At 39.4% G+C, this 23,118-nt stretch overlaps 1 protein-coding gene across 4 annotated transcripts in view; it reads left to right on the top strand.

Moving 5' to 3' along the window:
• cntn5 (contactin 5) overlaps positions 1-23,118 on the top strand; it is a 103,660-nt gene that overhangs the window by 59,423 nt on the left and 21,119 nt on the right. For all 4 annotated transcript variants that reach the window (XM_068584379.1, XM_068584380.1, XM_068584378.1 and 1 more), the window contains 7 exons: positions 359-454; positions 4,505-4,708; positions 9,407-9,509; positions 15,271-15,452; positions 18,618-18,754; positions 18,914-19,043; positions 22,183-22,327. In XM_068584379.1, the coding sequence (XP_068440480.1) occupies positions 359-454; positions 4,505-4,708; positions 9,407-9,509; positions 15,271-15,452; positions 18,618-18,754; positions 18,914-19,043; positions 22,183-22,327 (997 nt within the window). The remainder of the gene's footprint in view (positions 1-358; positions 455-4,504; positions 4,709-9,406; positions 9,510-15,270; positions 15,453-18,617; positions 18,755-18,913; positions 19,044-22,182; positions 22,328-23,118) is intronic.

Genomic DNA, 23,118 nt, shown 5'->3' with positions numbered 1-23,118 from the left:
GGCAGCTAAAGCAAGTGAACCCCCATACATCCCCATATCCAAATGCTCAACTTTACAGCAGAAATATGCAGTTTTAGCCTGAAACGTTAAACGGTGTATATATAAGGGGTGAATTCTGTATAACTGACAAGTTACATTGAGGCCTAAAGGTTAAACATAATGGAGGAACGTTAAAGTGACATCTCTCTCGTATAATTCCTCTTACTTCACTGTCAATCACAGATGTGTAGTTATATGCATGACCAATGTGTGCGATGTCATCAACCCTGTGTGTGATGCCGTCAACCAATTCTACTCTGTATCATGTGATATTTTTTACTGTATTGCTGACAAAGACCGTGTTCGCGTGTTGTTTCAGATCTCGGCGCTTTCAGTGGGAAGACCAGAGGCGGGGTTTCCGTGCGTGAAGGCCAAGGTGTGGTGCTCATGTGCACTCCTCCGCCTCATTCCCCAGGTAAGAGGTTGGACCTTCAGTCACAGGAAAAAATAATATTGTCTTCCCTCCACTGCACTTTGGGATTGTCAACGAACTCATCACTATTCATCAGGAATCCTATGACAACGAGTAATGCTGTTATTATTGTGCCAAGCTGAGTTATTGTTTTGACTATTTTATTTATTTATTTCAATGTATTTTTGATGGTTAGTCTTTGCCTCCGTCCTTTCTGCTCTCCATCCATCCATAGCATTGAAACGATGAGTGCGCTAACTTATGGCGACAACAGAGCCGCAGCGCAGATTCTCAGAGATCAAATTTGCTGGATCATTAGAAATGAAAATACATGTCACACAGACAATTATTCCACATAGGCAGAGCATAGGCAGAGCATAGGCATCGCTCTTTAAGGGTATATCTCGACTTCCCCTCTCTGCCTCTAATGTAAGCCATGAATCACCCAGGCTTTGTTTGCATCTGCTCCGACGCACCGCCGCACTGCACCCGTGGGAACGTTTGCTAAGTGCTCTTCTGCTCCCGTAGCTGGATGCCATGTTGAATGACATGAAAGCAGCCAGACAGTCGGTGACAGATTAGCTGATTAAAAAAAAAGATAATTTGTGATTAAGTATGCTCAATGATTGACAGTAAGTTTAGTGCAGATGATTCTCATCTTTGGAGTTCATCAATCACAGCGCAGGTGATGTATTTAATTTTTCTCACTCTGTATACAGGTCAAATGACAACATGCATGCTTTTATCACTCCAGCACAAACATTGTTTTCTCCTTAATGGTTGAAGGAGTGATTGACATACAATTAGAATCAAACACTGCAGATGATGTGGTGAAGTGAGATCAGTGTAATGGAACGAGTGATTTTCTGTCGTTTAAGGTTGGTTACAGTCCTGCTGCTGTGAGCTGTGAAAATTGACCCAGGTCTCAGTCATGGTGACATACTGTAAAACTCTTGTGTTACATTGCTTCTATTACATTGACCAAAGGGATCAATGAATACGTTATAGAAATATTCAGTCAAGCGCTAAAAGTGCAGTTGAGAACAATGAGATCTTACATCAGATGTTATGAAAACTAAAAATCAAAAGTCTGGTGTGGTGAAACACCGTAGTGAGTTACTGTAATACTCTTTTTTTGTGTGGATTAAATTGCTTAATTTATTGTAAGGAGATTTTCAAATCAATGTTTATGAACTAAAGACGGTAAACAATTCAGAAAATGTGTAAAAGATCAAATCTACAAAGCGACACATATGACACTTAATGTCCTGAATGACTGAAGTACTACTTACAAGGCTGAACCATAAGAATAAATCACTTTAGCTTTAGTTTCCATATTCATCTATACAAACAGTGTTCTGATGATTATACTGGGAAGTCAGGTCCACACTGGTAACGGCAGGTCGGCCTCAACAGGCTGTCGAGTCGTTATTTTGATGCATATTTTTCATGATTAGAGTACGCTCAAACACACGATTCAGGTGAGAGTGTAATTTACATCCAGCAGTGCTGACATGAGATGAAAAATGATCTCCAACAGCATCAATGATTAAAAACAAAACAAAATGGCACAACCCTAAAGTTTGCCCGTGTGATGAATGCCTCGGTGAGTCGGACCGTGTCACAACTTGGATCCACAGTGGATAGGGAGTGTTAATCAATGTTTGGGTTATATTGGTTGTGGGAGGATTTGAAGACATCAAAATGACACTTAAATTAGATAAGTCTCCTGAGTGAAAATAATTTGGAATCGCCGAGATGTGAACTGTTTATTGTTTTCCATTTCATGGCTTTGTGACCAGTTTTTATTTGTCTTTGGGAAACAGTGTTTTACTTTAATGAAGCTAAAGTATTTTGGATTAAACCTTTTAGATCTCCGGTGTCGTGCTCTATTTGGTCCAGTTTGTGTCGGAGTCGACGATCTGGATCCCAACTGTGTGTCTCTTCCCTCTCCTGATCAAGGAGCCCTCTCAGTGGATGATTGCCGACCTTGCAAATAAATCTGATGACATTTGATATTGGTCTCCTTTTTATTTAGTTTTCTGCCTTATTTGGAGCCCTTTGAGCTCACATGGAGTGCTGGATTGACTGTCAGATCTGAGCATCTTTGAAACAGCAGGATTCATTATTTACAAAGAGGACATTGAGAGTCTAAAGGAGATGTAGCCAAAAACAGACGCACAAGCACAATCAAAGACTTGTGAGTTTGGCAATATTGAAAAGATTGTCCCTGAGTTTGATCTTCCTTTTTTTTTTTATGATGGATGCGTTTGTGTATTGTCGGACTATTCATGATCAAAAAGAGGCAATGCTGTCAAGGTCTACTCGATGTCCATCAGTCATATTGAATCCATCCATTTTATCAGGGTCACTTTGCCAACTATCAATGACCTCCTTTTTTGGGGAAAAAAAAAAAAAGTTGCCTTCTGAGCAGCTGCGTATTTTTTCTTCTTCTTTTTGACCAAGTTAATTTGTGCAGTAAATAATACTGACTACAGATGCACAGCTGTGCTGCCGAGCCTACCGAGGATCAGAAGTTGATGTTTCTCACCATCACACTGTTATTCATAATAAAATACAAATGATTCAACTTTGATGCAAATACCTTAATAATTCCCCGCGACCCTAATGAGGATAAGCAGTTAAGATAATGGATGGATGGACCTTAATAATTCATCAAAATTCATTAGCTAAAATGTCACTAAAGGCCTCTTCTTATCTTTTTTGGTCCTATCATATACTAGTTACTCACACAACCTATCATTCTCCAATTTTACCTTTCTGATTGTATCACCAATTACATAAAATGACCTCGCTGTTACTAACCGGCTCATTAAGGCCCTGTGTAATTATTCTTTCACCTTTAGGGGCCTCTGTGATATTTTTCAAGACTTCATATAGACTCGCAGTCATTTGATGCTGATGAGCACCTGATCCTTTGTTATTGTACAAATCCCACACTCATTACCTCTTTGGATTATTATTCATTAGTTTTGAGCTGTGATTAACAGTGGTGGCATCATCGACGATACATTATTACTAGTTAATCATTTTGGAGTTTGTTGTCGCTCAGTTGAAGCAGTATATATACTCAGCATTCTACTACATGTCACATCATTGCTCTTGGATGTAGCGAGAGCAGAAGGTCCTATTATTTGCATGATTTGCCACAAACTTGATCAGTCAGAGTTGAATACATATATTATTCTGCACATTGGCGTTGCAAAAGCACTGGTGCACGCTCTAATGACGGTCCCAGGTGCACGTTATAGTCACTAGTTGGTAAGGGATTTACAGCAAGCCGGTCGTTATTCTGAAATGAACCCCAACAGGGTGGGCAGGACGCGAAGCGGAGGGGTCTGCAATCACCCTGAAGGGGTTCATTTCACAATAATGCCCCGCTGGCTGTACATTAACATGCTTATTACACGGCGGCTTTCTAAACAGATGAATCATTTGTCACCAAATACTGATTTAACGTAATAATGTTCTTGATTTAAAACTGATTTTATTGCTTTTGTGAAGAAAAAAAAATTGAAAAAAAGTCCAATCAGAACTGCAACAACATCGTCAGCAACAATGTCTGTTATTCACAGCAGCGGTATGCAATGAAGTAATGACCACAGACCGTAGAATGACGTTGATCAGTCAGCATTGAGTATTTAACAAAGCCATGTAATAATAAAGCATAGTGTATGTAACTTGAAATGACATATTATACAATAGCAAATTAGCGTTTGAAAGGAGTGTTTTAAGAAAACTAATGCTCCATAGTGTATTTGCAGATACTATTACTCTGCAAGGGTTGGCTATTTCGACTATTGATAGCTTCAAATGAGAGAGTGAGGTATTTTGTTACTTACAGTGTACAAAAAAAAGGCTTACAGAGGTTTCTCGGGATCACTAGAGATATACTATTCTCTGCAATATCTACTGTTGCTTTGTAACACACGATTTAGACAGAGTGCATGGAGGGCTATTACAAACACAAAGACCGAGTCAAAACGAACACAAACATCTAATCGCTGTGTCCTTTGCTCCGTGGCTCTGTAGAGATCATCTACAGCTGGGTGTTCAATGAGTTCCCCTCATTCGTGGCCGAGGACAGTCGTCGCTTCATCTCCCAGGACACAGGAAACCTGTACATCTCCAAGGTGCAACCCTCTGACGTCGGAAGCTACATCTGTCTGGTGAAGAACACGGTGACAAATGCACGAGTTCTGAGCCCTCCCACACCACTGACGCTGAAAACCGACGGTGAGGCTCTCAGATTCATCGCACCTCTCACACACAATAGTCCCGAATTTGTATAAGTTCCATATAGTCAGAGAAATTGAATGGATTTCATTGGACAAACCACGCAAAAAATATCCCAGTCCTCTCTCTGTTGAAAGTCTGACATGTATTTATTTTGGTACATCTATTACAGCGCTTCCTCCTCCTGAACTTGTTTAGCGCAGATGGAAATCTAAAAGCACATTTTATACTCTGCTGGTGCCTTTTATTGTATCATCGGTTGGAAAAGAAAATTTCAGATCAGCTTGGTTAATGAAAGTGTCTCGGCCCTGCTGCTTTCCACTGAGCCTCGGGTTAGCGGAGGGCGTCAGGAATTCCATACACACACTGTAAATAGATAGTGAGCAATGCTTTAACATTAGTGTTGGGAGCCTTCTTTGCTCACAATGTGCTCCGCTGAAACTGGCCATCAGGGAAATCATTTTCCAGCATAAAATTAACTGAATCAATGGCCCTCGCTGTGGATGGGATTCGGTTCTTTTATACTAGCCTCTCAGGAGCCGTGCCGCGGAGCTGTTAGTCGGATGCAGGTGTGGATTTCACCTACAGGCTTTTTTCTACGCATGACTACACAGAGAGACGTCCATCATTTCACACAGGTGCCTGTCATTGTCAAGGTTTTTCAAAGAGCCACTGAGATTACATCCCCAGTGAAGCTTTGAAAGGCCCTCTCTGCCTAGGAACCAGATTTGTTCTAAATGTTACAACACAAATCTGCCTGTTAAAAATTACAGCCCTTCCAGCAAGAAACCCTGTTTTGTATTTGCATAACCCTTGTATGAAATGGTCCCCGGGGACATACATAATACTTAGCACATAACCATGCTAAATTGGTTTGTGTCTCTCATTAACTGAGATGCAAAGTACAGTCTGAGGGGCACACGGTCAGTCTGCTGTCAGCACTTTAATGTGGCTCATGGTTGGTTGGGTTTTTCTTTTTCTGGTACATTTTTTCAGATGGAGTGATGAAAGAGGAGCATCCTTATTGCAATGTCCATCATAATGTGGTTACAATACCTGGTCTGAAGGACAACACTCTCACCTGCAACACGTCCAAATCGAATCCACACAGCTGCAGGTCCATTATGCCAAAGAATGCTTTGGCATGTCTCGCCCTGCAAATCTCATGATGTTCAGCAGGCTTCTGTATTGTGAATTTGGGTTTCCGAAATGCCCGAAAATTGCACTGGCACAACTCACACCAGACTCCCAAATGTCCCCGCGCTGTATGCACCCCTCCGTCATTCATTGGAGTCCGACCAATCAGACGCTGCAATCTGTGCCTCAGTAAAAGTGAGAGATTATTTAACAGTAGACAGTTCAAGCTGGATCTGTGTGCGGCTCACCACTGTCAGCTCCGACACCGACTCTCTTAATCAAAACAAGCATCTGTGCTCCATTATACCCTGCTGGAAGCCATTGATCATCAATTCGCAATCCACCTTGGGCAGAGCAGAGTGGGGCTGAGCGCTGAACTCTGCACTGATGCTCTGTTTTTAAACAGATAAACAGTTCATTTCAGAAACACCTCCTTTGATTTATCTGCTTGGTGTGAATAAAAGCAAGCGCATAATATCACTTTGCATAGCAGTGACTTTGAAACGGCTTTAAATTAGATCATATGCAGAGTGTTTGTTTATAATTAACTAGGAGGTAGGAATTCTACTGTAAAATTAAATTGACATTTAAAAAGGTATGATTTTTTGAAGTTGTGGACATTTTTTGTCATTCATATTTTGCCTTTGTGTTTCAGTTATATTCTTTTGATTAAAGGATCACAAGCCTCAGAGAGGTTGTACACCATGCCTGAGTAACCTCCAATGTGTATTTAATGTTATTGTTCATTATTCTTTATTGTTATTATCCATATTTAACAAGAACATAAATAATGAATTGGTGTGCAAAAAAGCATTATGTAAAGTATGGTTTATTGTAGAGTAAAATAGACCATAAAGCAGGGTATGCTTTAGGGCGGGGCTATCTTGTGATTGACAGTTCAGAGAAGATGAAGCCATCATAAACAGGACTTGTTCCCGACGTTCTACCTTCACCTCAAGAGGAAATACATTTCACAAATGTTAGCGTGTATCAATATTGGAAGCCTGGTGTGGCCTCCAGAAGAATTCAGTTCGACAAATTATTTTCTCAATCACAGGTAAAGTAACAAGCGTTGCAGTTGCAAAAGCAATGAGTTGAACAACCAACTTTCAGAGAGGCCAAAGAACAATACCCCCAAACGGAAGTGGGGCCTTTTCATACACGGTTTATCGTCACAGGTTCGTCTCCCCTCGTCCTAACATCTGATTCGCTCTATCCTGTCAGGAGGAGGAGAATCCCGTGTTCTCCTCTTTTCTCACAGAAAGACACGTGCAACGTCCAGTCTGCTTCTCTCTAATGTCAATATACTGATAAACAGGCATGGGTGTTGAGAAGTGTAGGCGTGTGACTAAAGTTCCCTTGAAAACCAGACATTTCTAGACACAACTACAGCTGCACAGCTGTGTTGTACTGACCTTGCTCACATAATCTGAACTTCACTAGACATGGATATGAAAAGCATCTGCAAGAATGTTAGATTTAAATTATCACACACACACATTGATCACATTGTGAGAGTTTGTCTGACTATATTACAACTTCTTGTGTTTTGTTAATCATGCTCCTCCTATAAAGCACAGCAACACTGCTGTTGCACTGCAGATGGAGGATCAATGCCTGAAGGGCAACTTCCTCAATGAGTTCAGCAGTAGGAGCGAGACAATCCAATTACAATTAGCCAGAATGGCGTTCCAGGAATAGTCTATATAGACCTAGAGGGAGTTGTAACTGTAGTAGACTATTACAATGTATCTATTGCAGAAGGGATTTTTTTTAATTTTTTTTATATATTTTACAGGTATACATTTTTTATTACACAAAAACCTACAAAAGCTATTTTTTAAGTATTGTATGTGTTCTATTTTCTAAATTAAGTTTTAAACAGAGAACTGTGTGTTACTGGATCAAAGCACAAATAAAACACTAACTTTTTTAATGCTATTAGCTTGGAGTCCCAGTAAATTTCAGGATAGGCATCTTTTTTTAAATTGGTTCTGTGAATTGGTTCGCAGAATAACAAAGCACAGGAGAAAATGTATTTTTTTTGTGATTAATAAATAAAACTGGAGCATAAAATATAAAGTTACACTTCAAATGAGGGCTGTTAATGTTTTAGCACACCAAGACATTATTTCGTTCAATTCCATCAGGTCCAGCCGCTGAATATGATATTCGATATACTATAAAGTGAGCCCATGAAATATTGCAAATTCATTATATGTGAAAGGCTGCTTTGGAGCTATAAATGTTGAGAATGAGATTGAAATTGAAAAGTTCTTTGGAACAAATAACATAAAACTCTTTTACCATACATAGTGGGCCACAATTCAATAACCCCACTCTTTCTCTGCTGCATTCATTTCATCACATAAAAAGTGTCAGGTACATGTAGGAGGTGTAATTATGGTTTCTCAAATGTCATGCCGGTCATTTGTCTTGCTGATCACGTGGCGGAGCATTGGATGTGGTCTGATGTGTTTTGTTGTGCATTCAGGAAGGTGTCGTCAGTTCATCAGCGCTGCTCACGGGCAATGGCCCTGTGATCATTAAACATTCTTCTGTAAAGAGTAAAGCGCCCATGCAATATTCATGTTCCCAAACTCCCATTTAATAAGACCGATAATAGTAATCAGATCCCAGACAAAGGTGTTTTTCTTTGCTGCTCCAAATTCACTCAATGCCATCTGACATGTCGACGGATGTAAATGGAAATAAATGGCCGCCTCGACGAACAGATGAACAAACAAAGAAAGCACGTCCTCTGGCTGTGACTCGGAGCCGAGGTGTTACTCATAGCGGCACTTAGCAAGACCGATAACACGTTATCACTTGTGTCCTTCACAGTGTGTTTGTGGAGTAGCTTACTAATTCTTGAAGACAATGCACTACTTCACCCTGTTGTCACTGGAGCGTACGTGTTAGTACATCATCTTAATGCTTTGTTTTTGGGACGTGAGTTTTTCTACTATCTCTAGAAGACTTACACGATGTACACTTTGTGATCGTACATCAATGGCAATACGCTGCCTCTGTGGGATTTGGCTTATGCATGATTTAATTTTCCAAATGACTTCGGCGATACAACCAAGAAAATGAAAACATATGTTTTAACTGTAATATACTGTATGTTCATCTTTAAAAGAAAATCTGTTTCGGTATTGACAAAACATGATTATTCGGTTTCTCTGTATTCGGTTACATCCGTAGCAAGAGCCCTTTTAATAAACTGTGTTTAAAGTAAAGGATGTGCCAGATGGTGCGCATAGCGTGCAGTCCCACACGTTAACACCTCTGTGTCCTTTGAGAGGCCTTTTGAATCTGGAAATCCTCAAGAAATTTAGATTTGCTGCTTCATTTTCTTTCTTCTTTTCTTCAATACTTTCTTATCATAAAACTGATACCGGGCAAATCACTGCGCTCAGTCTCTGTGTCGCAAACTGCAAGAAAAGACGGAGATGATGATGATGATGATGGGAGGAAAAGAGGGAGGGTGGATGTAAGTAGCCGTTTCAATCTGCTTGGTTCTAATGTCTGCAATTCCTCTTTCCTAACCTTTTCCAGGTGTCATGGGTGAATATGAGCCAAAAATTGAAGTGCATTTCCCTACATCTGTTCTGGCTGCCAGAGGAGTCACTGTCAGGCTGGAGTGCTTTGCTCTGGGGAAGTAAGTAAACAAGGACATATTGCACAAATACGGCTGGTTGTTTCTTGCTTCTGCATCATATTAATCACCCTACGAAGTAGAATGCTCTATTGTTGAGTGATCCTTTTGATAACACACCTTGTGTTTTTGTGTTTTCCCCTCTTCTTTAAATTGCATTATTCCATTACCTGAAAGGGGACCAGGCGTATCTTGTCTTCAGGCGGGATGTTAAGTGAGTGTAGAGAAGGAGGCAGGGAGGGTGTAGGGGGGGGAATGAATAGGGAATTCCACCCTTGGGACCAACGTGTTCTCCTAATTGAGAGCCCAAATGTATATGTGTTTCCTTGGTGCTTTCAGGGTCCGTTATGAATGTAGGAAGTCAAGGTTATGTTTATGGGAAGATGAAATTGATAATAGTTGTCAGGCAGGAGGGAAACACACACTTATGTTCTCAGAGACTTCAGTCCAAACCACTTACCACGGTTACTAAAGTTAGCATTGCAGGCTCCCTGGTGTACAAAACCATTGCATGAAAAAAGATATTTAAAAAAGCAATATATATATATTTATACTGCGTGTGTGTGTGTGTTTGTGTGTCTGTGTGTGTGTGTGTGTGTGTGTGTGTGTGTGTGTTTGTGTCTTTTCTGAAAACTGAACTGGACCTGGGCAGTTTGCTTGAATATAAAATAGAAGCACGGATGATGCAGTTAGTAATTCCACTTTGTCACTTGGAAGACAATAAAGCATATGCACGTATACGTTTGAGTGGTTTTAGTTCAGCTTTTATTACTCTTCAGCTTTATATATTACTTGATCAAATGAAACGGATAAACGTAAGATATTTTATTATCAAATTGTGTTTTTTTTTTTGTACTAACATAGAGTCCAACAGCACCGGTGCCCCACAAGGGTGTGTTATATACAAATGTGTAAACAAAACTTCCCCAAATTCCATTGTGAAATTCTCAGATGACATCCCCGTTCTTGGCTCACTACTGAAAGACTAGGTCGCATCCCTCTGAAATGAAACACTTTGTGGTTTGGTGTGATGCTCGCCGCCTTATTGTGAATGTGGGGAAAACTGAGGAGATGGCATTTGACCCAAAGTCAACCGGACCGTAGTGCAGTAAGCTCACAATGTACCCATGGATCAGGACTCTTCATATGAATATCTTGGTGTCCACATTGACAGCTCGCTCACATGGTGTGTGCATGTGGCAAGTCCTCTGTTCTCTACTATGTATTTATTTATGAGAAGGCTTCGACTCCATGGCGTCTATAGTGAACTCATGATTCTGTTTCATCAAATGAGTAATCGAGAGGTACAAAAATTAATTTATTCCTTCCTCCATCAAATCAATAAAAAGCAACACGTAAACACAATAGGATTTTATTGGATGAATAATATATTGGAACTAGATTATTTATCATCTGTATTAATCACACCTGATTGTATTATTTCATTTTTCATATACTATTGTCGACATGTGTATTTAAGCATGTTTATGCATGAGTGTATGTATGATCTATGTGTGCATATGGAGTGTGATGCAGGCAAGTGTACCAGAGGATGCAGCAGCCAATACAAATGTCCTTCTGGGTCAATAAAGTATATCTTATCTTATCGCATTTACATATGTATGTTTTAAAAGCAAAGTTGAAGTGCTGTTTGACATTACAAGGAATCATATTTGTTGTACAACATAATCTTCTATCACCCCTGCATCATTTTGTTTATAATTATTCATCGCTGACTCCTATCTTTAGTGCAAACAGCCTCTAATCCGCAGATGACAAAGGACCTCATAATTGTTTTCTTTGATTTCAATCAATGATCCACATTATGGTAAACCCTTTTATAAATTTATAGACACTGCGTTTTAATCTCACACCTCTTAGTATTTCCCATCAAGCCAAGCAGGAGTTTTTTCGGGATGCTCGTAGAACAGTCCTTGCTCTGTACTTCCATCAATGAAACAATTTGTGTGTGATGGCTTTCAGTCAGTCTGTGATAGTGGTAAATTACCCTTTTACATACTGTGGAGATGAATGATTTATCAATGCCCCCTATTAAGAAATGCCAGTCTGTATATAGCGCTGAAAATGAAGTTGAAATGGCTTTTGTTCTCCTGTTGTTCAATATTGATGATGGCACCACTAGCTGAGGCGAGGCAGAGCAGCTCTTTGTGTGAGAATGCCAGAGCTCCTTGATATGATTGTCTGTTGTGATATTTACCAGTGAGGCCACGGTCAAGGACAAAGAGAACAGAGAGACAATACTAATGTAATAGCCCACTAGTTTGGTATTGTGACTTGTGTGCTTGTAGAAGTGGATTCACTGTCGAATGATAACCGATGTTTTCTATCGTGCAGCATCACGATGCTTCTAGGGTCTCATGTTACTTCATATCCATGAAAAGATAAATTAAACCAAGTACATCTTTGGCTGAAATAGGAGCTTCATTAGCACTTTCCCATTAGGGTGAACACATCTTTTATGTTTTTGTCAATTGAAATCAGATGTGGCGTTCTCTGATGCATGTTGGTGCTCTTTTTTTATGGCCTGCTGCTGCAAAACAGTTATTGTTCAGCCACATTCTTTATAGAAAGGATTATCGGGATGATAAGCTTGAATGATTGTAGCCATTTGAATTATTTTCTTATTTGTTCATAAATAAAACAGAGAAAACTCCAAGAAAAAAACTAAGTAAACCAGGTGATGTACAGCGACATACATTAACATAACAAACATAACAAAACAATGGATGAAATATTAGTAATTTACATTCTATTAACAACGTCCTAAATAATAAATATAAAAAAGTAAACATTGCTTTGACAAAAGACAATATGCTACCTATAGATTTTCAAACAACACTAATTCATTTTAAAACTTTGTCTTCACCGTCAGGTTTACAAGAAACTCTGGGAAGTGCAATGCTTTTAGCAGCTTTCAATTCCAGGGATATTGGAATATGTAGTTCAAAAGGCCTTGTACATTTGATGGGTTACACATTCTCCCACTCATTTCCACTTAAAATACAATATGTGGTGGAGGCTTTCATCCAAATTGCCTTAGAGGAGTGGATATACTTTTAGCTTCAGTGACCCCAGAGGGAATCAAACTCTTGAAACGCCTGCAGTTACGTTCCTCTTTGAGCAATACTGGACCTCAAGGACCACATTGTCAGCAGCAACATGAAGTGTCTCTTAATGACAACACATTTCATACTCTTGGTACTATGGTTAATGTTTTCAAGAGACAGTTTTTGCTCAGATCATGCAGGTACAATGTGGCTTTAGTTTCTACTTAAAACATTGTGTTGCATTTCTAAGAGTCACTAAAACATTAAGAAACATTAAATGCTGGAATACCATCCAGATTTTAATGATCTGAAGCAAACCAAGTCCCCTCTATACGTTGGTATTGGATCTAATTTTCAACTTTTATTACAGAACCTAATAAGGGACCAGCAATTGTGTGGAATGCTTGCTATAAGCACATTCTTGAATTGAAAACACCTTCCATCTACTCTGGTGTGGAGCACACTCACATTGTTGAGGTTTGAAACACTTTGTTTTTACACTGATAAATTTGACACAACCTCAGCTTCAGAGTTCAGTTTGGTACGGGGGACACTGACAGACCTAGATTCTGGTTTTTAAACTTAATGTGCCCACTCTCCCCTGCCCGCCCCCAGTCCTGTGGACACGTACTGGCCGGTGCTCATTATTCAGCCTCCAAAAAAAAAATCCTGCCACAGACCCAGGAAGATACACCCTCATGCTCCAGCCCCTCAAGGTCTCTATAGATTTGTTCTGTTCTCCGACTGGTCGAGAGTTTATTTGGAGCAAAGGTCTCTTGTAAAATCCTCCATCAATGTAAGGAAGGGCTTCAAAACAACCGCATGCCATATGCATGAGTACTGATTCAATCTGCTGATAGCATATGTGGTTCTTACGCCCCACAGGGGTATTGAAATAAAAATGCCAACTACTAACAAATGGATCCACCTTAGACCACTGATATTTGATTTTACCTCAGGCCCCAGATGTTGCCGCAAGTAACTATATGAGGAAGTTAAATGTTTTTTGTACACATTTCGTATAAACCAGAGCTACCAACTCTCACGGTTTCACCGTGTGACACACGCTTTTTCATGTTTTCACACGCCACACAACCAATTTGTCACGGAAAAAAAAACAAACTGTGAGGCGCGTTGGTTCCTTTTTAAACTCCCCGACGATAGATGGCGATAGATAATAGATTTTGTTCTTTTTGTTCCTGTGTAGCGTACATGAGCTGACGTATGATTTCAGAACAACAGATTAGATTGGATTTGCGTACTCCACCATACTAGACCCGGCATTTTATTCTGTATCAGAGGCATTTCTGACACTGTATCGATATCGGAACAAGTCCAAGTCTGTCTACAGAAGGAGAGTTACTTGCGATGACGCTTATTTTTCTACTCTATTTGATGAGAATAGAGTGTATGTATGACTAATTCAAATGGTGGGATTATACATTTTGTAAGGGATTAACTGGAAAGCATGTTGCATAAATAAATAAATAATGAACATAAATAAATGATTATCACTACAAATGTCATACATCATCATTCATGTTGTATTAAGTAACTGCCATGCTTTGCTTTTCAAACTTTAGATCGAGACACTTACTTTTAGTGGTGCAACTTTGTGCACAAACTCATGTGCAGAAATGTGGGGCTCGAATAAGTGAAGTCTGTTTGAAAGCAGTGATATTATTCAGTATGTCGCTTCACAGTCTCAGTGATGTGAGGACACCTAAATGCATGCTGTAAGGTAATGAGTTAGCTACTCAACAATACAAAGCAAAAGAAAATGTTGAAACCAATAGTCTGAGAAGGAAAATGTGACACAAAACTCCTGTCCAAAATGAAAGACACTCTTTGAGAAGAAATGCTTTGTTTAATACAGAACATGCTCAGAATCCTAATTTCAGTTCATTGCAGCCAAGAGCACTTCAATGTCCTTGTGAATTTAAAGCAGATAAAAAAGCTCAGGGATGTAACATTTTCATCTCAGTTAAATGATTGATGGGTTCACTGGAGGTTTGTATGGTGTCACATTTCCATCTTTCAGACACCTGTCAAATCTAGTTGTCATACACGAGCACTGCTGATACTGAGCGCATGGTCTCTCTCTTTGCATACGCAAGTCATCCATCACACAGATCTATAGGGCAACCCATGAATAAACAGGGATAGATGACATTGCTTAAACACTAATCATAAAAAATCTTGTCGACTGTTAAATAGTCTGAGTTGAATCTTGTCTCCCTGAGAGCCGGCTCTAATGCCATGGGTACAGGAAAGATGTCCGAGGGGTCAACAGGTCAGTGATTTACACGAGGAGCAGAAAAATTAACATTGAACATTTGTGTTTTATACACAAGTGCATGGTGTGTCAATACATAATCACAAATGAAGGAAAATATCCACAGCAAAGTCCAAAAGTGAATATTGTTTTTTTTACTTGTTTTTCTTTCTGACCAAATGTCCAAAACTCAGGTAATTGAACTTTATTAATTAATAAATTGATGGAGAATCATGCCAAATCGAACCTGTATCAGTTCACTCAAAACTGTTTGAGGTGTCAAATGTGTTTGTATGTTAAATGTTAAAATGTTCTCGATAAAGTTTATCTTTTTGTCTTTTGTATCATGTATACAAAAAGGTATAATTATCATAAACAGTAAACAATCATATTCTTATGGTACACTGTTCTCTCCTCGCAGTCCAGTGCCAACAATCACGTGGAGGAAAATCAATGGCAACATCCCCAAAAAAGCACGACTTCGGAAGTCCCAGGCTGTGCTGGAAATTCCCAACATTCAACTCGAGGACTCGGGAACCTACGAATGCAAAGCTGAGAATCCAAGAGGAGGCACTGCTTTCAAAGGACATCTCCAAGTCTACAGTGAGTCTCAGCATGCTGTCATTCGCTGTTCATTTATTCATATTTTACTTTTGGTCAGCTATCAAACATTATGTAAGAGCACCAGTGTTGATGTGTTACATTCCAGGAATATCGATGTGAACATTGTAGTCTCAACGAGAAATACACTTATTTTGCTCGGAAACTATTTTTGGTCGTCTTGCACAGTTCCCATGTTTTATTCATGATATAATCTAGTTACATTATTCTCATTTTCTGAACAGTCTAAAATGATACAGCCACGGCAGATGATCCAAGAACGAGTGTGTATCACCTCAACGAATGAACTGACTCTTTTAGTGTGGGTCTTTCAAACAAGAGATTTTTTTTAGCTCTTCCAAAGTAACTGCTTCTCTGCTAGTTGTTGTAAAAGACTGCAGTGCCTGTTCTATGTCTTCACAGAAATGTTACATCCATGCCTCTGGTCACTGCTTTCTATGAATGTGCTGAGTTTCTTATTTTTTGTACCACTACAAAAAATATCTATAAATGAATTACAGGATCCTCAGTTGTTAGAAATACCTATGATTCGGATCAAACCTTTTTATGTATCTTTACAAACATTTAAATATCATCATCGTATATTTCATACAACTATACACTATAATGATGAATTGGACCCAACAAAAAAACCTTGAGTTTTATGTGCCCAGGGACAAATATCAGTTTCCTGCAGACCTTGCTTGAAGAACAGCCTTTAGTTTCCCAGACCAGAGAAAGCACGCTGAATTACCAACCCATTATCATAGACCTATCTATGAGGGTGCGTGTCCTCCATTCTGCTCTGTCTGTGCCGTGTGCACAGGACCAAGATAATGGAGTGACTCAGCCTTGGGAGGACACATTTCTAAGGCCCTGCACTTCTTGGCAACCTCCATTCTGTTGACATCACAAGGAGAATGGGGAGCTAATTTGTAGCAGCCTCACGCTAAATGTAATTTACTCAGGTCAGCGAGAAGTTTAAACTCACATTGTGAGGGACACCTTCCTGACCGTAATCATTCAATCAAACCACACACACAAAAAGAAGTATTCTACCAAGGTGCCATATGCAAAGAATGGCAAAAGAACGTGCTTCGCATGTTACTGTAGAAGTAGCAGCTCAGTTCCTTCTTCTCTGCACATAATACAAAAAAATCCACTTTGTAATGAACTTTGTACTAAGTTTTCACATTGACCCTAAAATGTTATCACTTCTTTATCAAAGATTGTGTGAGTTGTCCCAAGAAAGGCAGATTGCATACATAGGTTATTAAGTTATGTTATTTTGGTATTCAAACAGTCTTTGTTTAATTTTTGAAGTACTCACTATTCCAACTTCATGACAACATCGAACAATTGATGTCGCCATATGCATGTATTAATGTAACATTTAGCGTAAAAGCATATTAGAGTGGTATATTTTATAGCATATATATATATATATATATATATATACATATATATATATATATATATATATATATATATATATATATATATATATATATATATATATATATATATACAGCATTATATACTATAATAAAAATGTAATGTAAAGGAGGTTGAAATAATAAGAAAAAAGGGATGAGTTGGTGATCAACTGATAAGCATCCCTCCCCGACATAAGACTGAGTGATCCAGTATCAGCAAAAAGGTCCTTGTTAATTTAGGGTAAATGTACAGGAATTGAAAATGCATAACAACATGTAATATAGGATCCAGCAGAAAGAAAGAGATTACAAGATGAAAAGAAAATACATCCAGGCTGTACAGTGCTCAGATATTGATTTGTGACAGATTCTTTGCAGAATGTGTAGTTGAAGAGGAACCGTGGCCGCAGCCTTAGAAACACAAGCAGGTCGGCTCCACACAGAAAAACAGAAAAGAAAAGAGAAAAAAAGCTTTGTGGTTAAGGGGCTGCGATGAATGGAGGTTGCCTAGCGTGCCTTTGCCACCGGCCAGCCATGCAATGGGAAGAGAAAATCATAAACGTGATCCACATGTGAGAACAATGCCACACTTAATCAGTGAAAATCTTCCCTGCATTTTTTGTTAATCATTAAATCCAATGTGTTGAATGAGTTGCTCTCAATGAGGGTTTGTCTGGTTGGGGTGCTTGTTGGATGAAGATGCTTGGTTCTCTAGCTCGAGCTCAGTTTTGGATGTCCTCGGGACGGTGTGTCAGTTTCCACTGATTACATGCACGTGTCTTTTCAAAATAAACCTCTGTGTTCACAGGAAACGTACAAGCATACATTTCTTTTTCAAAATAAATGTAGGATTTATTCGTTTTTGGGTATATTTACAGAACACCAGCGCTTGGTTAGATTTAGGAAAAGATTGGGGTTTGGGTTTTGTTGCGTTGGGAAAGTCTGTTACATATGTGGCTTTAGGTCTAACATCAGTTAAATAACCAAATTCTAATAAAAAATATAGTCTATGTTGCCTCAGTTTCACATGGACAGCAGTCTGCTTGGTGAAACTCATTTGTCTTTCTGACCTGTTCAACCTCAACTCCCACCGGCACTACGTAGACTTGCACGCTCTTAATACCACGTCAGTCGCTCCTACTGTCTAATAATTATAGGGATCTGTTTACATTGGAGTTAATTGAATGCTTGGTACTTATCATACAGAAGCTCAAGGGTGCCTCGCTATCAGACACTGAGTTGGTTCAGTACTGTACACCATTATAACCCTTTCTCCTCTTTTATTCAATGTCTGTTCTTCAGGGTTAAAGAGCATAGGAGAGGATCAGGGAAAAATGTCTTATTACTGGATACATTGTGGGATGTATAATTAATCACTGTTAAGTGGGGTGCAAAAGCACAGAATCCTTCTAGACAGTGTGTCTAGAAGGATCTTTTTAGTCAAGAACAACAAACAACTAAATGTGGGATACAAAAAAAGCACACAAAAGAAGACATAAACACTACTCAAGTATGTCCAAAACCATAAAAGCATTAAAGGATTACAAAAAAGTGCCTTACTACATTCCCACATCGGCTGTCTTACGTACAATGTCTTCCATTGTGTGTCTACAGCGTGTTCATGCATTCCTGTTTCTCCTCCTCCACGGACAGGTGACCATACCTGTGCCCTGTGTGTGTTTCAAGGATATATTACTTATTCTCGTTTTTTTTTTTTTTTTCTATCTTCAAGCCCTCCCTCAGTGGGTCAGAATGATTAATGATACCCAGATGGATAGTGGAGAGAAACTCCAATGGGAGTGCAAGGCCATGGGGAGGCCCCGGCCCACCTATCACTGGCTTCTGAATGGTTTGCCCTTGACATCCCAGGTACCTACCATACTATACGGTGCTCTCTCCTTTTGTTGATTGTACCATGAAACATCTGAATTATTCCTATGGAGCTACATCTGCACTATATATTCTTTAAGATGTACTGTGTCTCTATATTTAGATATGATATCCGTTGATCCTTTTCTTTTGTTGCAGGGTCGGGTTGAAATAGTGAACGGAGAGCTAACCATCCACAGAGTGCAGCAGGCAGACTCGGGAATGTACCAGTGTGTTGCGGCAAACAAATACGGGGCCATCTACTCTAACGCCGAACTCAAGATTTTAGGTAATTACACCTTTGGGTTCTACTTTAAATTAGACAAAACACAGCATCAAATGAAAGGCTTTGTTTTATTTTCATGAGGCAGCCATTCCTTTCGAGCGAGCATATTTCTTGATTCTCTGCAAAGGTTAGAATTGTAGACTGCATATTGGCATCTGAATAAGGTACTGGATGATAGGTAAGGGAGATTGAAATGCAAGTGGGGAACACTGAACTGTGAGATGTGCTGATTGCCAATCAATGGTCCCTGATTTAACCCAGGCAGTGGACGGCATGAATAAAAGAAGGGCCCTTATGGTTATATTCAATGAGGTGTCTGCCTGCCTCAAGTTGAGGGGAGTCTGGAACAGTTCCCTCGTTATATCAGAGGAGAATGAAAAGCAATGACTTGTAGATATAGATTTATACTAATGGGGAGCAAACACTAAAAGAGAGACATCAATGGTTTCTTTGATGGAGTTTAATGACTCCATTAGGGTCTTATCTTCGCTCTTTTGTTCGTCATCAAAGTACAGCGTACACCCCAATATTCATCACGTTGAAAAAAACAAACCCTAACTTTTGGCTTAACTTCCATCAGGTATTTGTTCGTCAGTGTTCCCTATTGTTGTATGTTTACCAATTGTAAGTATCAACTGGTGGAAAGTAACTAAGAATGTATAATCAAATACTGTACTGCAGTACAGATTTGAGGTACCAAATTAATCTGACAGCTTTACAAACATAAAAATCTACACGTAAAGCTGAAAAGATGAGAACGTTTCACTAAGCCCCATCCTCCTCTGCTCCTCCAGCAAGCCGTCAGAGCCTCCATGGAGCCCACACTGTCACAAACTACATAAATGTTATCAAATTAGTGGAAAAACCAAAAGCAATTTCCCGGACAAGCAAACAGAAGGATCTTTAATATTTGCGTTTGAAGGGTATATCCAGAATGTCAAACTGATTCAGCAGTGAACACAGGTTGAAAAGATAGAGATAGAAGCTCAAGTCCACAAAACCAGCCTGAAATTGAATGCCGAAACAATTGCATGAGAGTTTTTTGGACCCTGGTTGGAGGTTGGCTGATGCTATGCTATAATTGGCCATTCTGCGCTGAAGAGGCAGGATTTAGTGAAGTCAATTACCTAAATTAATTTTAAAGCAAAAATAATTTCCAGCTTTACACATATTACAATTTACAGCTTTACTTTTTAATTATTTTATTGTATCTATGTAAAGATATCATACAATTCTAATAATATTTGACAGACAGAGAGGCATTTGTCTGCTGTACTGTACTTGAAAATGTAAGGACACAAAAGCAAAAGAAACTGCTCTTCAGACTAACACATACGGCTTCAGGTTAAACGCACAATAGTCACACTTTCATACTGAATGGCTGTCCACTGTTCTGTGTTGATGCACCATTTTCTCCTTGTCATCTCCTATACTGGGACACATCTCGTGACACTCATTCCCCTTTCATGTTTCCCAGAGGGACACTTTGATTTACTGTCCGTATTGCATGCCCTTTTCTGAAGGGGAATGTGTGACATTTCTAAAATCTTAATAGAAATGGACAAAAAAATTTCGTGGAAGATTCATGAAATGTTTTGTCCCGATACCCATCAATTTAAAATCTTTGAAAAAACAAACTCTCTTTAGTTGACTTGAATGCAACGTATTGTCTGCAAGACTGTCTCATATTTAATACGCTTTTCGTGAGCTGATGAGGAAGTTTCTTTGCCTTCCTTAGAGTCACAGTCACAATGATGATGTTTGGAAGCTGGTGATGAATGCTTTCATAACTACACCCCCCAGGCATGTCTTCCCAGTGACCTGTGCTCTGTGGAGATGTCCACAAGCAAACACTATCAGGACAGATTACATGGCTAATAACAGCCTGCAGATGAGCGATCACTTCAGGCTGCACGGGGGCAGCGGCTGCCCTCGCCCTTGCGATCTTGTCCCAGATCCGGCTCTTCTGGGAGGGAGGCGGGTGAAGCAATAAGGGTACGGCTGCCACCAGCTGCAGGCCTGCTCTTATTTTGATTAAAACAAATACACACAGCAACTGCTCTGTTTTCCGCTGTTTTCCGTGTCTAGAGGGACCTCTGCCACTCAGGCAACTACTCAGCCTCAAAGACACAAGTGTTGCAGGGACAAGGGTCAGCCTGTAGCTACAGATGGGATTGAATTGTCATTGTGTATAATGTCACCTTTAAAGCATCATTCAGGATTAGAATAATCACAGCTGACAAAGCCTTGCAGCCTGTAGATGGCCTTGATGTGCAACACAACTGTATAGCAGTACTGCGTCTACTTTGGCGCTTGAAGCCTTATTTAGAGCATTAGTGCCTAATTCCTTCTCTGCAGCAAGCCATGGTTGTTAAAAAACACATTTATTATCCACTCAGGCAGTCTGGTTAAATATGGGTTAACACTGTTTTCATAAAAGCATCACGAACCATCCAAGCATGTCATAATTAACATGACAATTATTAAGTAATTAGACTGAACAACACAATGTATATTTATAGACCTGTTGTGGATACTAAATGAGCACATACTCAAGCCAAAGTATGGTGCACTATGCAGTGTATAAAAGCATCTTTATGTAGAGGCATAACTCACGTGAAAAATCTAGTTAATCTAGTTATTACTGTGAAACAAATTAGCATTTCAATCTAGCAATTTGAGTCATGGAATGTCAGTATGAAGCCTCCAGCAGTTTTTTAATAATGACTTTTAAATGTCACAGTTGAAGCCGTGTTACGTGGATTACGTTTTTATAATTGCATTACATTTTAACAACCGCACAATTATTGAAAAGCCACTTCAAACAAAAGTTGTTTTACCACTCAGGGTCCAAAAGACAAAATCACAACTGAAGCTCGGTGAGTCGTGTTTCGATGTTTTTTGGGCATTCAGCAGAAATATGAAGATCCCATTGTTGTCATTTTTACTTCAGTAGGTCGCATACGATTACTTTGCTGAAAACAGCCGGTCACAGTGTTAGACAAGACAGCGCTGTTTTAGTTTTAGTTCATTTGTGTGACAATATAAATATCAGGAATATATCAGAATCTTAGTGTGTTTGCTATGATATGTGTGTTTTACTGTTTTAAACATTTAAATGCCGTGTGTCTGTCTCTCACAGCGTCAGCTCCTGTCTTTGTCTACAATCCCATACGAGTCATTGCTACACTCGGAAAAGACGTATTGCTGGAGTGCAAACCCAGAGCATCGCCCAAACCACGGATAATATGGAGGAGAGGAGACCGAAGGATACAGCAAAGCAGAAGGTACAGCAACTCTCCAGATGCATCATGTTTCACTCCCGAATAGACGGAGTGATTTATTTATTCATGTGTTTTATTCATTTGACTTGGACAATCTACAGCGACTCAGCTGCACCAGAGTTAACTATGAGCTCATTTACATCTGGGAATGAAAGAATGAGATATCTGGTGTGTCAGTTAGAATGCGTTTAGTATATGACATAATAAAAAAGAGTTTTTAACTGTCGGAAAATCCTGCATTTACTTGCCGCTTTCCAGAGCCCCAAAGATGACAGGGATGCAAGGTTTCAGCTCAAGGTCTACAGACTTCATCATACCAAACCATAGCCCAACCTCAAGCAATTTTTAAAATGTACGGCGAATATTATGGATAAAATTGTGCGGACGGAAATTGTTATTTAATATGTTATAATTTATAATCTGACACCAGTCATCACATTGGTTTCCATAAAGCTCTCCTGGCCATTGATTTGCAACGTAGTCTGCAATGGCCAAATGTATCCGTAGATATTAAAATATTTAAAGAAATAGATAGATACCTCAGAAGATATGCTTCTTTATGGTCTGCACAGTATATTGCCATAACGCCCGGGCCTCTATACTGGTACTAAGAAGTAAGAGACTTGTGTGTGGCAAAACAATTTTGTGCCGCAGAAAAATCACTCAAGTGCAGGTCTGCCTGAGCTCTTTACTGCACATCTACGAAGCAGTTGTTAAACATGTTGGAGGGCGTGTTTCAGTGGAGGGATCATTTGAAGGGATCGTGCACATTTTCCTTACAGGCTGTGGAAGAT

This window comes from Clinocottus analis, unplaced genomic scaffold (assembly GCF_023055335.1).
Source record: "Clinocottus analis isolate CAN_PGR_092001 unplaced genomic scaffold, fCliAna1.0.p SCAF_2, whole genome shotgun sequence".
In the NCBI taxonomy this organism is placed as follows: Eukaryota; Metazoa; Chordata; class Actinopteri; order Perciformes; family Cottidae; genus Clinocottus; species Clinocottus analis.
This window is presented reverse-complemented; position numbering and strand designations above follow the sequence as displayed.